The 12,608-nt window shown below is 40.0% G+C and overlaps 1 protein-coding gene across 2 annotated transcripts in view; it reads right to left on the minus strand.

The window, feature by feature from the left end:
* Positions 1-12,608, minus strand: part of UBXN4 (UBX domain protein 4) — a 42,773-nt gene that overhangs the window by 14,889 nt on the left and 15,276 nt on the right. For both annotated transcript variants that reach the window (XM_006100436.3, XM_023764013.1), the window contains one exon: positions 6,344-6,437. In XM_006100436.3, coding sequence (XP_006100498.2) covers positions 6,344-6,437 — 94 coding nt within the window. The remainder of the gene's footprint in view (positions 1-6,343; positions 6,438-12,608) is intronic.

Consider the following 12,608-nt stretch of genomic DNA (forward strand, 5'->3'; position numbering starts at 1 on the left):
GTGTGGGGAGTGCAGGAGGCAGCCGATCAATAATTCTCTCTCATCATTGATGTTTCTCTCTCCCCCTCTCCCTTCCTCTCTGAAATCAATAAAAATACATTAAAAAGTATACACACACACACACACACACACACACACACATCTATATCTTCAAACAAATATATAAATCAATGACTTACAAATGCTTTACCCCTTACACAGAAGTAAACAGCAATATGGTACAAAATTGTTAAAAAATAAAAGCAAAAAACTAAAGGCTAGCATTTATAAAAACTAGTAACAAGATTAATTCTCAACTGTAATAAATTCACCAATTAAGAAACTAATGATTCTGAAAGCAGACAGTGGTAATGGTTTGCACAACGTGAATATATTAAAACTCAATGAATTGTAAATTTTGAGTCTTACAGTATATAAATTGTATTTCAATTTTAAAAAATAATGAAACTTTTTCTGAGAGGGATTTAGGTTACACAGATATATGTAGTTGCTAAAACTCAGCTGAACAACTTATGCCAGAAATCAAGGGAATGCTCAAAGAATGATGAGATGTTTGTCCAAAGAACAGAAGACTCAGCATGAAGGGGTTCTACTAGCCAAATCTGGGGCAATCTGGGCATCAAAAAGAATAAGAGAAATGAACTGTAATACATTGGGGGGGGCGGGGAAGGATTTGTGAAGCATCTTACTGCTGAGGGGAGTTATAAATTGGTATAACCACTTTAGAAAACTGGCCAGTACCTATGACCAAGAAATTCCCATTCCCTACAAATTCAGCCAAAAGATATGTTCACCAAGGCATGTACAAGAATGTTCATAGTGCCCTATTCATAATAGCCCCAAACTGAAAACAATTCAAATATCCATCAACAGTAGAATGGATAAATTATACAATAGTCAAATAATAGAATACCATACAGCAATGAGAGTGCACCAACTACTGCCACATGCAACAGCACAAAAGGGCCCCACAAATACAAGGCTGAGCAGAGTAGTACATGTGGTTGGTTCCATTAGATTCAGGTTAGTGGGCTCAATGCCCAGTTGGGGTGTGCAGGAGGCAGCCAATCAATGATTCTCTCTCATCATTGATGTTTCTAACTCTCTCTCCCTCTCCCTTCCTCTCTGAAAACAACAAAAATATATTTAAAAAAAACAAAAGAAATCTGCCGAAACCGGTTTGGCTCAGTGGATAGAGCGTCAGCCTGCGGACTGAAGGGTCCCAGGTTCGATTCCGGTCAAGGGCATGTGCCTGGGTTGCTGGCACATCCCCAGTGGGGGGTGTGCAGGAGGCAGCTGATCGATGTTTCTAACTCTCTATCTCTCTCCCTTCCTCTCTGTAAAAAATCAATAAAATATATTTAAAAAAAAAAGAAATCAAACAAAATTCAATTAATGATCCTTGAATGTGGATCTTGAATTGAGAAAAAAAGTTATAAAAGACATTATTAGGATAACTGCAGAAATATGTATATGATCGAATATTAGATAATATAATTTACAATTTCTTTAGCATGGTAATGGTATTGTACTAAAATGTGAAAATGTCTTTATTCTTTCATTATATTATCACTCGCAGATGCAATTTTGTTCTAATTTGGTTGAAAAGCTTACTGTATCTTACTCAATGACAAATGAACTATTTCATCACTTTTGCAATCTGGGAATCTACTACTCAAATGGTTTTTTAAAAAAATATATTTATATTGATTTCAGAGAGGACGGGAGAGGGAGACACAGACAGAAACATCAATGATGAGAGAGAGCTATGCCGCCTCCTCGCACCACTCCCTACTGGGGAACAAGCCCATAAACCGGGTATGTACCCTGACCAGGAATCGAACTGTGACCGACCTCCTTGTTCAACCACTGAACCACAATCACCAGGCTCAACTGTGTTATTTTGTGTGTTTTTTAATTGACCTGAGGGATGGGGCAGAGCATGGGTTGGTGGGTGTAGACCCCAGTCTCCAAACTAGGCTGGAGGCCCTGCTCAGAGACAACAGAAACTCAGCCAATTTTTAATTATTAGGAGATACACACTCAAGCATTAAGAGTGAAATGAAATATCTGAAACTTTCAAATGAATCACCAAATGGTGGTTGTTATACTATTCTTTAAACTCTTTGAGGGTGAAACCTTCCCAAATAAAAGGTTAGAACTGATGGTACTATATATTATCTTTCCCAAAATAACAGAAATAATAGGAGTGGATTGAGGGGATGGATGAAAAAGGTGAAAGGGATTAAATAGTACAAACTGCCAATTATAAAAATAGTCATGGGGATGTGAAGTACAACAAAGGGGATATAGTCAATAATATTATAATAACTATATATGGTGCCAGGTGGGTACTAGATTTATCAGAGTAATCACTTTGTACATAATGTTTAATCACTGTTGCACATCTGAAACTATTATTGTATGTCAACTATAATTAAAAATTTTTAAAAATCAAGACCACTTTCCCACTGAATTAAATAGCACCTGACCAAACCCCACAATAAAGGGCCACCTGTCGTATTTCTTCTCATTCCCACCAAGTCTCCAAATCCTTTCTTAATTTTTGATTTTCCATTTCACTCCAAGTGGTCCAAGTAAGAGTTCCCAGTGGTGGGTTTGGTGTTAGCAAAACAGAAGGAAACAAAAGAGGATGATTCCTTGGGAACTTCAGTTTCCTGCTGCTGCTCCTCCAGCCTTCCACCACTTCTCACCACTGTGAGGATCTATCCTGCTTTTCAATCAAGGTCCTGACCATGCCCAACTCTTTCAAGTACAATTAGGCCCTAACTGGTTTGGCTCAGTGGATAGAGCGTTGGCCTGTGGACTGAAGGGTCTCAGGTTCGATTCCGGTCAAGGGCATGTACCTTGGTTGCGGGCACATCCCCAGTAGGGGGTGTGCAGGAGGCAGCTGATCCATGTTTCTCTCTCATCGATGTTTCTAACTCTCTATCCCTCTCCCTTCCTCTCTGTAAAAAAAATCAATAAAATAAAAAAACAAGAAAACCAATCACAATCTAGGTTTTTCTGCAATTAAGCTGATTTTTAAAAAATATATGTTTATTTAATTAATTTATTTATTTTGAATATATTTTATTGATTTCAGAGGGAGAGATAGAGCCATCAATGATGAGAGAGAATCATTCATCGGCTGCTTCCTGCACACCGCCCACTGGGGATTGAACCCACAACCCAGGCATGTGCCCTTGACTGGAATCGAACCTGGGACCCTTCAGTCTGAAGACTGACGCTCTGTCCACTAAGCCAAACCGGCTAAGAAATTTTTCTTAATGTTCATATAACACTAAGTGGTTTTAAGTCAGGATTAAAAAAATATCCTGCTTATCTGTTTACCATTAACTCATATAACCTTTAAGAATCATAGTATGGCCCTGGCCGGTTTGGCTCAGTGGATAGAGTGTCGGCTTGGGGACTGGAAAGTCCCGGGTTCGATTCCGGTCAAGGGCATGTACCTTGGTTGCGGGCACATCCCCAGTGGGGAGTGTGCAGGAGGCAGCTGATCGATGCTTCTCTCTCATCGATGTTTCTAACTCTCTATCCCTCTCCCTTCCTCTCTGTAAAAAATCAATAAAATATTTAAAAAAAAAATAGAATCATAGTATGGAGAAACCAAGATGGCAGCATAGGTAAACACCGGAGTTCGCTGCCTCGCACAACCACTTCAAAAATACAACTAAAAGATGGAACGGACGTCACCCAGAACCACAGGAAGGCTGGCTGAGGGGAAATTCTTCAACTAGAGGAAGGAGAACAGCATGCCAAGACTCAGAGGAGGCGCAGTGCGGAAAATACAAAGGTGCGGAGGTACGCGTGGAGTGGGCTGGTGGCTGAGGGCGCGGTTGTCGTTGTCAATCGGGAGGGAGTCTCAGATTCTGAGCTCCAGTTCTGGGCGAGTCTCTAGGGACCCAGACTCAAACGGGAGAAGCGGGACTGTCTGGCATCGGTCGGAACTCGAGGGCAGCTTTCTCTCCGAGGTTTGCAGCGGATGCTGGGACTCTGAGAGGCAGAGCCTCTGGGGACGGGACTGAGAGCAGCCATAACTGCTCCTTCCGCCCGCCCTGTTGACCCCGTGCGACCCGCCCAGCCCAAGCCCCGAACAGAGCCATTTGCCGGATAGCCTCAGGCAAAAGCTAGATTAGCACCTCCCCAGAGGACAGAAGTTTTCCCACTGCAGACACAGCTGATTCTCATAGCCAGTTGGTCTGGAGGTCAAATCCCCCTAGTATTAACTACAACAATCAAGGCTTAACTACAACAAGACTGCGCACAAAGACCACTAAGGGGTGCACCAAGAAAGCATAAAAAATGCGAAGACAAAGAAACAGGACAAAATTGTCAATGGAGGATATTGAGTTCAGAACCACACTTTTAAGGTCCCTCAAGTACTGTCTAGAAGCCGCCGATAAACTTATTGAGATCTACAAGAAATCTAATGAGATCCTCGATGTTGTGATAAAGAACCAACTAGAAATTAAGCATACACGGACTGAAATAAAGAATAATATACACACTCCCAACAGCAGACCAGAGGAGCGCAAGAATCAAGTCAAAGATTTGAAACGCGAAGAAGCAAAAAACACCCAACCGGAAAAGCAAAATGAAAAAAAATCCGAAAATACGAAGATAGTGTAAGGAGCCTCTGGGACAGCTTCAAGCGTACCAACATCAGAATTATAGGGGTGCCAGAAGATGAGAGACAGCAAGATACTGAAAACCTATTTGAAGAAATAATGACAGAAAACTTCCCCTTCCTGGTGAAAGAACTAGACTTCCAAGTCCAGGAAGCGCAGAGAACCCCAAACAAAAGGAATCCAAAGAGGACTACACCAAGACACATCATAATTAAAATGCCAAGAGCAAAAGACAAAGAGAGAATCTTAAAAGCAGCAAGAGAAATCAACTCAGTTACCTACAAGGGAGTACCCATACGACTGTCAGCTGATTTCTCAACAGAAACTTTGCAGGCCAGAAGGGAGTGGCAAGAAATATTCAAAGTGATGAATGCCAAGAACCTACAACCAAGATTACTTTATCCAGCAAAGCTATCATTCAGAACTGAAGGTCAGATAAAGAGCTTCACAAATAAGGAAAAGCTAAAGGAGTTCATCACCACCAAACCAGTATTATATGAAATGCTGAAAGGTATCCTTTAAGAGGAGGAAAAAGAAGAAAAAGGTAAAGATACAAATTATGAACAACAAATATGCATCTATCAACAAGTGAATCTAAGAATCAAGTGAATAAATAATCTGATGAACAGAATGAACTGTTGATTATAATAGAATCAGGGACATAGAAAGGGAATGGACTGACTATTCTTGGGGGGGAAAGGGTGTGGGAGATGCGGGAAGAGACTGGACAAAAATCATGCACCTATGGATGAGGACAGTGGGTGGGGAGTGAGGGCGGAGGGTGGGGTGGGAACTGGAAGGAAGGGAGTTATGGGGGGGGAAAAAGAGGAACAAATGTAATAATCTGAACAATAAAGATTTAATAAAATAATAAAAAAATACATTAAGTAAAAAAAAAAAAGAATCATAGTATAAAAGACTATGATTTACTTTTACTAAATCACTGAAAAGTATTAAACTAGAAACCACAAGCCAGACATTTGTATCTGATTATGAGACCAACCAATAACACATGACATTTAGTAGACACCCACTTATGCAGAACCCAGGCTCAGTATACAGTCATAAAATTAGCAGAAATTCTTGCCCATCTGGAACTTATTATTCTATGGCATAGAGAGAGAAAGGCAGAAGTGACAGATGGAAACCTTCCGTTACAAAATGACAGTGAAGCCCTAGCTGGTTTGCTCAGTGGTTAGAGTGTCAGCCCATGGACTGAAGAGTCCCAGGTTCAATTCCAGTCAAGGGCACACACCTCAGTTGCAGGCTGGATCCCCAGCCCTGGGTGGGGCATGTGTGGGAAGCAACCAATTGGTATCTATCTATCTTTCTCTCTCTCTTTCCCTATCCCTTCCACTCTGTCTAAAAAAAAAAAAAAATCAATGGAAAAAATATCCTCAGGTGAGGATTAATAAAAAACAAAACAAACAAAACCCCCCACAAAATGCAAATAAAAAATGATTCTTTTAATGATCAGACCTAAAGCTGACTGATGACTTCAGAGATACAGAAGAACTTTACTTCCAGAATTGATCTTTACAGATACAAACAAGTAGGTCAGATAATAAAAAGTTGTCAACCCAGAATTCTTACACTTCATTTGTACAATTTTAGCTTTTTCTCAAATTAAGGAAATAACTGAAAACCACTGTCTTTTTAATAAACTACTATTTGCAAAAATAAAAGCAAACCTTTCCACTTTGACAGTGAGGTCCTCTGAGGGTCTTGGATTTGAACATCCTCTAGGCTCCTGAGATGAAGTGGCATGGTCTGATTTTTCTCCTCCTTATTTATTAAATATAAAGAAGAAAAATATTTCATTTAATGCCAATTTTTAAAAGATAATACACTTTTTTAGTTACAACATTTGTTAATCTGGTTTCTTAAACATTACATATTTTCTCTAAGAATGGAGCAGGAGATAAAAAATGAACTATTACTAATTAAGTATGGATCTGAATACAATCCTACATAATAAAAGGCTAATATGCAAATCAACCAAACGGTGGAACCACCGGTTGCTCTGATGCGCATTGACCAGCAGGGGGGGTGCTGCACAGCCAGAAGCTGGGCTGGCGAGCGCAGCGGTGGTGGTGGAGACATACCCTGATGGTTCCTGGACTGCAAGAAGGCACAGGCCAGGCTGAGGGGGACACCCCCCCCCCCCGCCCCCAGTGCACGAATTTTGTGCACTGGGCCTCTCATAGTATATAAATAAGGAAATAAGGCAGTTACCCAGTTGACGTTACCAAGGTAAAAGTTAGAGGTAAAACATGAAGAAATATTAATCTGGCATGAGGGGATATAACAAAAATAAAGTATGCCTGCCTGGACATGGATAGGCTTCACTCCAGAGGAGTGGTTCTCAACCTTCCTAATGCCGCGACCCTTTAATACAGTTCCTCATGTTGTGGTGACCCCCAACCATAAAATTATTTTCATTGCTACTTCATAATTGTAATTTTGCTACTGTTATGAATCGTAATGTAAATATCTGACATGCAGGATGTATTTTCATTGTTACAAATTGAACATAATTAAAGCATAGTGATTAATCACAAAAACAATATGTAATAATATATGTGTTTTCCAATGGTCTTAGGCGACCCCTGGGAAAAAGTCGTTCGACTCCCAAAGGGGTCGCAACTGAAAGGTTGAGAACTGCTGCTCTAGAGCAATGTTGTCCAATATCTATGGTGTCCAGCACAGTAGCCACTAGCCACATGTGGCTAATGAACATTTGAAATAAGACTAATGCAACTGAAGGTCTAAATTTTTAATTGTATTTAATTTTAATTAAAATAGCCACATGTGGCTGGGCCTACGATATTCAACAGTGATGCTCTAAAGGCCAAGTTCAATCCTGGTTATTGCTCTAGATTTACACTGGCCCAATGGATGCCAAAATGTATACCAAAATTATTCCTTAGAGAAGCTTTTTTGAGTTTATTTTTGTGTATGGTGTAAGTTGGTGGTCTAGTTTCATTTTCTTGCATATATCTGTCCAATTTTCCCAACACCATTTATTGAAGAGACTATCTTGGCTCCATTGTATGTTCTTGCCTCCTTTGTCAAAAATTAATTGAGCATATTGGTTCGGGCCGATTTCTGGGGTCTCTATTCTATTCCATTGATCTATATGTCTGTTCTTGTGCCAGTACCAGGCAGTTTTGAGAACAGTGGCTTTGTAATACAGCTTGATATCTGGTATTGAGATCCCACCTACTTTGTTCTTTCTCAGGATTGCTGCAGCTATTCGGGGTCTTTTTTTATTCCAGATGAATTTTTGGAGAGTTCGTTCTAGATCTGTGAAGTATGCCGTTGGTATTTTGAGAAGCTTTTTTATGTCTCTAGATACTAATATTCTTTTAAGAATTTCCTGAAGAACAGAATTTTGTCCTGGCCTGTTGCAGAGGATAGTTATAGTCTGGCACTTCCTTTTAGAACCTCTACCATTTCCACCAACTTGATAACCTTTTTTAAAATATATTTTTATTGATTTCAGAGAGGAAAGGAGAGGGAAAAAGAGATAGAAATATCAATGGAGAGAGAGAATCATTGGTCAGTTGCTTCCTGCATGCCACACCATGGGGATTGAGCCCACAACCCGGGCATGTGCCCTGACCAGGAATCGAACCTTGACCTCCTGGTTCATAGGTCGATGCTCTACCACTGAGCCATGCCAGCCAGGCGATAACTTCTTTTTCTTAGAAATTTTTTTTTTAAAAAGTTTTTACTGATTTTAGAGAGAGAGGAAGTGAGAGGTATAGAGAAATAGAAACATCGATGAGAGACCTATCAATCGGCTGCCTCCTGCACCCCCCACACTGGGAAATGAACTGCAACCCAGGCATGTGCCCTGACTGGGAATGGAACTGGGGACCTCTTGGTTCATGGGTAGACACTCAACCACTGAGCCAGACCCGCCAGGTGCTTCTTCCATTTTGATCTTTGAAAAAGCAAGGACTATGGAGCAACAAAGTCTGGGTTCAAGTCCTATCCTGGCACTTCAGTAAGTTACCTAATCTCTCTGTACCTCCTAATCTGTAAAATGGAGACAGTAACCTTGTAGAGTTGTTTTGAGAAACATTTTAATACAAGTAAAACGTTTAGACTTTTACAAAGACTGGAACATAGTGTTTGTTTTAGCCATAGTGGAAATACTAGAATTACTAAGTAGAGCAGATGGTATGTTTCATCCTACCTCTGCATTCACCTAGGTAGCTAAATCAGCCACAGTAGGAGTAATTACACCTTGAAAATTAGCAAACACTACAAATAGGGCTTTTTTTCCCTCAAAGGCCTTTTGTTAAATATTTATCAACACACTGCCAAATGCATCCCATGCCAGTCACAGCTCCCAGTTAGACATGCAATCACAAGGGTAAACAATAGATACTCTACAGTGTACTGTGTTGCCAGTGTTTTTTGATACTGTGTTCTGAGCACATTCAAGTAGGCTATGCTATGTTGCTTTGTAGGTTATGCATATTAAATGCATTTTTAACTTATATTTTCAACTTCTGAATTTATTTGGACATAACGCCTTTTGGTTATGTCCAAAAGAGAATGAAAAATTTTGTAAATGATATTCAGGTAAATGTAAAACATAGCTATTCTGCTGTACACCTAAATGGATTACAATCATAATAGAGTCCCTCAGTCCTATCTGCATCCAGAATGTGAGTGATCTATGCATGTAAAACCTTAAAATTAGACTACTAAGAAGGAACCTGATAATTTTCCCTCAAATATTCAAAAACCTGTTATGTGTAACTCCATTAGTAGCACTAAAGTTAATGGAAAATTATATGGCATCAAATTTCAGCTCAACATTAGAAGAATTTTTCTAAAATCTAGGGCTTTGCCCTGGCTGGTGTGGCTAAGTGGGCTGGGGCGAAGTCCCATATACCAAAAGGCTGCAGGTTCAATTTCTGGTCAGGGCACATACCCAAGTTACAGATTCCATCCCTGGTCTGGGTGCATGTGGGAGGCAACTGATCGATGTTTCTCTTTCACATCAATATTTCTCTCTTCCCTTCTCTCTCTCCCTTCCTCTCTCTAAAATCAATAAACATATCCTTGAGCGAGAAATTTTTATATTTTTAAAATTAAAATAAGCCCTAGCTAGTTTGGTTCAGTTGGCCCTCGACTAAAGGGTCCCGGGTTCGATTCCAGTCAGAGGCATGTACCTCGGTTACAGGCTTGATCCCAGGCCCAATTGGGGCACATGTGGGAGGCAACCAATCGATGTTTCTTTCTCTCTCTCTCTCTCTCTCTCTCTCTCTTTTTCCCCCACCCCCTTCCTTCCACCCTCTCTAAAAATCAATGAAAAAATATCCTCAGGTGAAGATTAACGAAAAATAAAGAAACAAAATTAAAATTAATAAAAACTAGGGTTTCAACAATAGACTAGCCTTCCCAGGTGAAATAATGAGCTTCCTGTCATTAAATGTATTCAAATAGAGGCTTGATAGATTATCCAGGATCATCTTTTAGGGTACTATGTTCTAACTTCTTGGTTTATCTAACTACAAAGCTGCTATTACACCAAACAACTCTGACCACAACCCTAATGCACAGAATAAAATTTATTTTGCCTTGCCCAGCCAGTGTGGCTCAGTGATTGAGCGTAGACTTATGAACCAGGAGGTCACAATTCGATTCCCAGCCGTGGCATATGACCGGGTTGTGAGCTTGATCCCCAGTGTGGGGCATGCAGGAGGCAGCTGCTGAATGATTCTCTCTCATCATTGATGTTTTTATCTCTCTCTCCCTCTCCCTTCCTTGCTGAAATCAATAAACAATTTTTTTCTTTGCCTTTTCTATCAACCCCTCTTCAACTGTACCTCTTATTTCTGTAAGCTCTATTTTACAGTTATCTTTTCACTAGCCCATTGAAAGGGAATTAATTAGAGGAATGTAATTTGGACTCACTATCTAATATCACTAATATGTGAGCGTGAGGCAGTCCGCGTTTCTGAAATTCAATGACATGAATTTTAGTTATTACTTTGCCAAATAAATGGACTTTACAGATTATCATTTAAAAGAGCATTCAGCTTAATATTAAAAACTCTGGCTACTGCCCTGACCAGTTTGGCTCAGTGGATAGAGCGTCAGCCTGTGAACTCAAGGGTCCCAGGTTAGATTCGGTCAGGGCATGTACCTTGGTTGCGGGCACATCCCCAGTAGGGGGTGTGCAAGAGGCAGCTAAACGATGTTTCTCTCTCATTGATGTTTCTAACTCTCTATCCCTCTCCCTTCCTCTCTATAAAAAATCAATTAGAAAAAAAACAAAAAACAAAAAAAACCCACCTCTGGCTACCAAGTCAGGTCTGTTTTCAACTTTTTGCCAGTGTTGTAAATTGTTAGCAATATCTGCCCATTTGGGGTTGCATGTCATGGTTATGAATAAATTGGGCTTGCCACACTTTGTTACAATTGCCATAGCATCCTGATATTGCTGCTGCATATTTCTGGGACTACCCTAAGAAGATGATGGAAGTATTATCATTTTACCAATCGGCACATTGTCATTTTCAGATCTAGATTTGAGATAATCCATCAAACCACTATATTTTTCAACTCTCAACTTAGATTGGTTTGCTTTCATGAAATTTATCCGATTGGCCTCCATTTTTTAATATGAATCCATGATAAACTGTTAACTTTCCTGCATTTAAAATAGGGTTGAGCATGTCCCGCACAGAGAGATGAAATCCATAATACTGCATTTGTGTGACTTGTGTCCTTACATTTTGTCTAGTATTATTGTCGATTACAGTTGTCTTTGAGTCTTAATGCAATATTTGTTCCCCAGCCTTTTTCACCGTGTGGAAAAAGAATAGGATATGTCATTGCATCTAATGTAGGAAACAGGATATTGATGTGTTCCATTTTAGTGGCATTTGGATTATTGGGATCTGGTTTACAATGAATGAGCAAGTCCCTTTCAAAAAAGGAGGTTCGCCATCTTCCTTTCTGAATATGACAGCAACCTCGGTTACACGGGGAGAATTATATCTACCTGGGTCACTGTTACGCTCCTATTTAATTGCCATTGTTACTTCTGTGGGAGCAATACCTTCTGCTGCTGCTTCAGATTGGGCTTCCTTTTCTACCTCATGTAGCATCTTGTATGATTTTGTTAATTTACTTATTTCATGCATGAGGTTGTTGATGTTGATCATGAGTCTTTCTGAGCAGCTCTGGTTTTCTGGCATTGCTAATCTTTTACTTGTAGCTTCGGCTGTATCCAAAATATAGAGTTGAGCAAACTTCTGAGAAACACCATCCGAAGGATGTAAAGTTCCAATACGATAATAAACTTATCCATGTATTCTAAAACAGTATGGCCCATAAACTGATGGCGATGCAGTATTTGCACTCATGGAAGCAAAAGAACTATTTATGGAACGAATATTTTCCATGAAATTTTTACTGTCAGAATCTTCGTTTGTCATTAATCTTTTTAAATATGCCGGGTAATCTGGAAAATGTATATTATTTGGACAGACTTTCCCTTTGCTACAACATCGAGTAAATTTCCCATCGGATGGTTTTTCATCAGAGAAATTTAGTGAGAGGCAAAATTCACATCGAACAGTCATTCCACCACGACCATGTTTGAGAATTGCATACTTATGTACTCCATTTTCGCTGAGAAGGCAGTTCCTACCGGTATTGGTAGTACTTGTTGATGACTGTTCTCTAGACATAATCTGTCGACGCCACCGCCTTCTTTCAACTTCAAAGACACGTTGGTCTTTAGACATTTTCTGTCGATAACGCTAGTGTTTTTTGGCATCAGAGCAACGTTTTTCCAGTAGCTGGTGTTCAGATACATCCTGTCGCAGGCACCGTCTTCTTTCAGGATCAGACACATGCTGCTCTGCAGACATTTTCTGTCGATAACGCTGGCATCTTTTGGCTGCAGAGCTACGTTGTAACAAC

This window comes from Myotis lucifugus, unplaced genomic scaffold (assembly GCF_000147115.1).
Source record: "Myotis lucifugus unplaced genomic scaffold, Myoluc2.0 scaffold_312, whole genome shotgun sequence".
In the NCBI taxonomy this organism is placed as follows: domain Eukaryota; kingdom Metazoa; phylum Chordata; class Mammalia; order Chiroptera; family Vespertilionidae; genus Myotis; species Myotis lucifugus.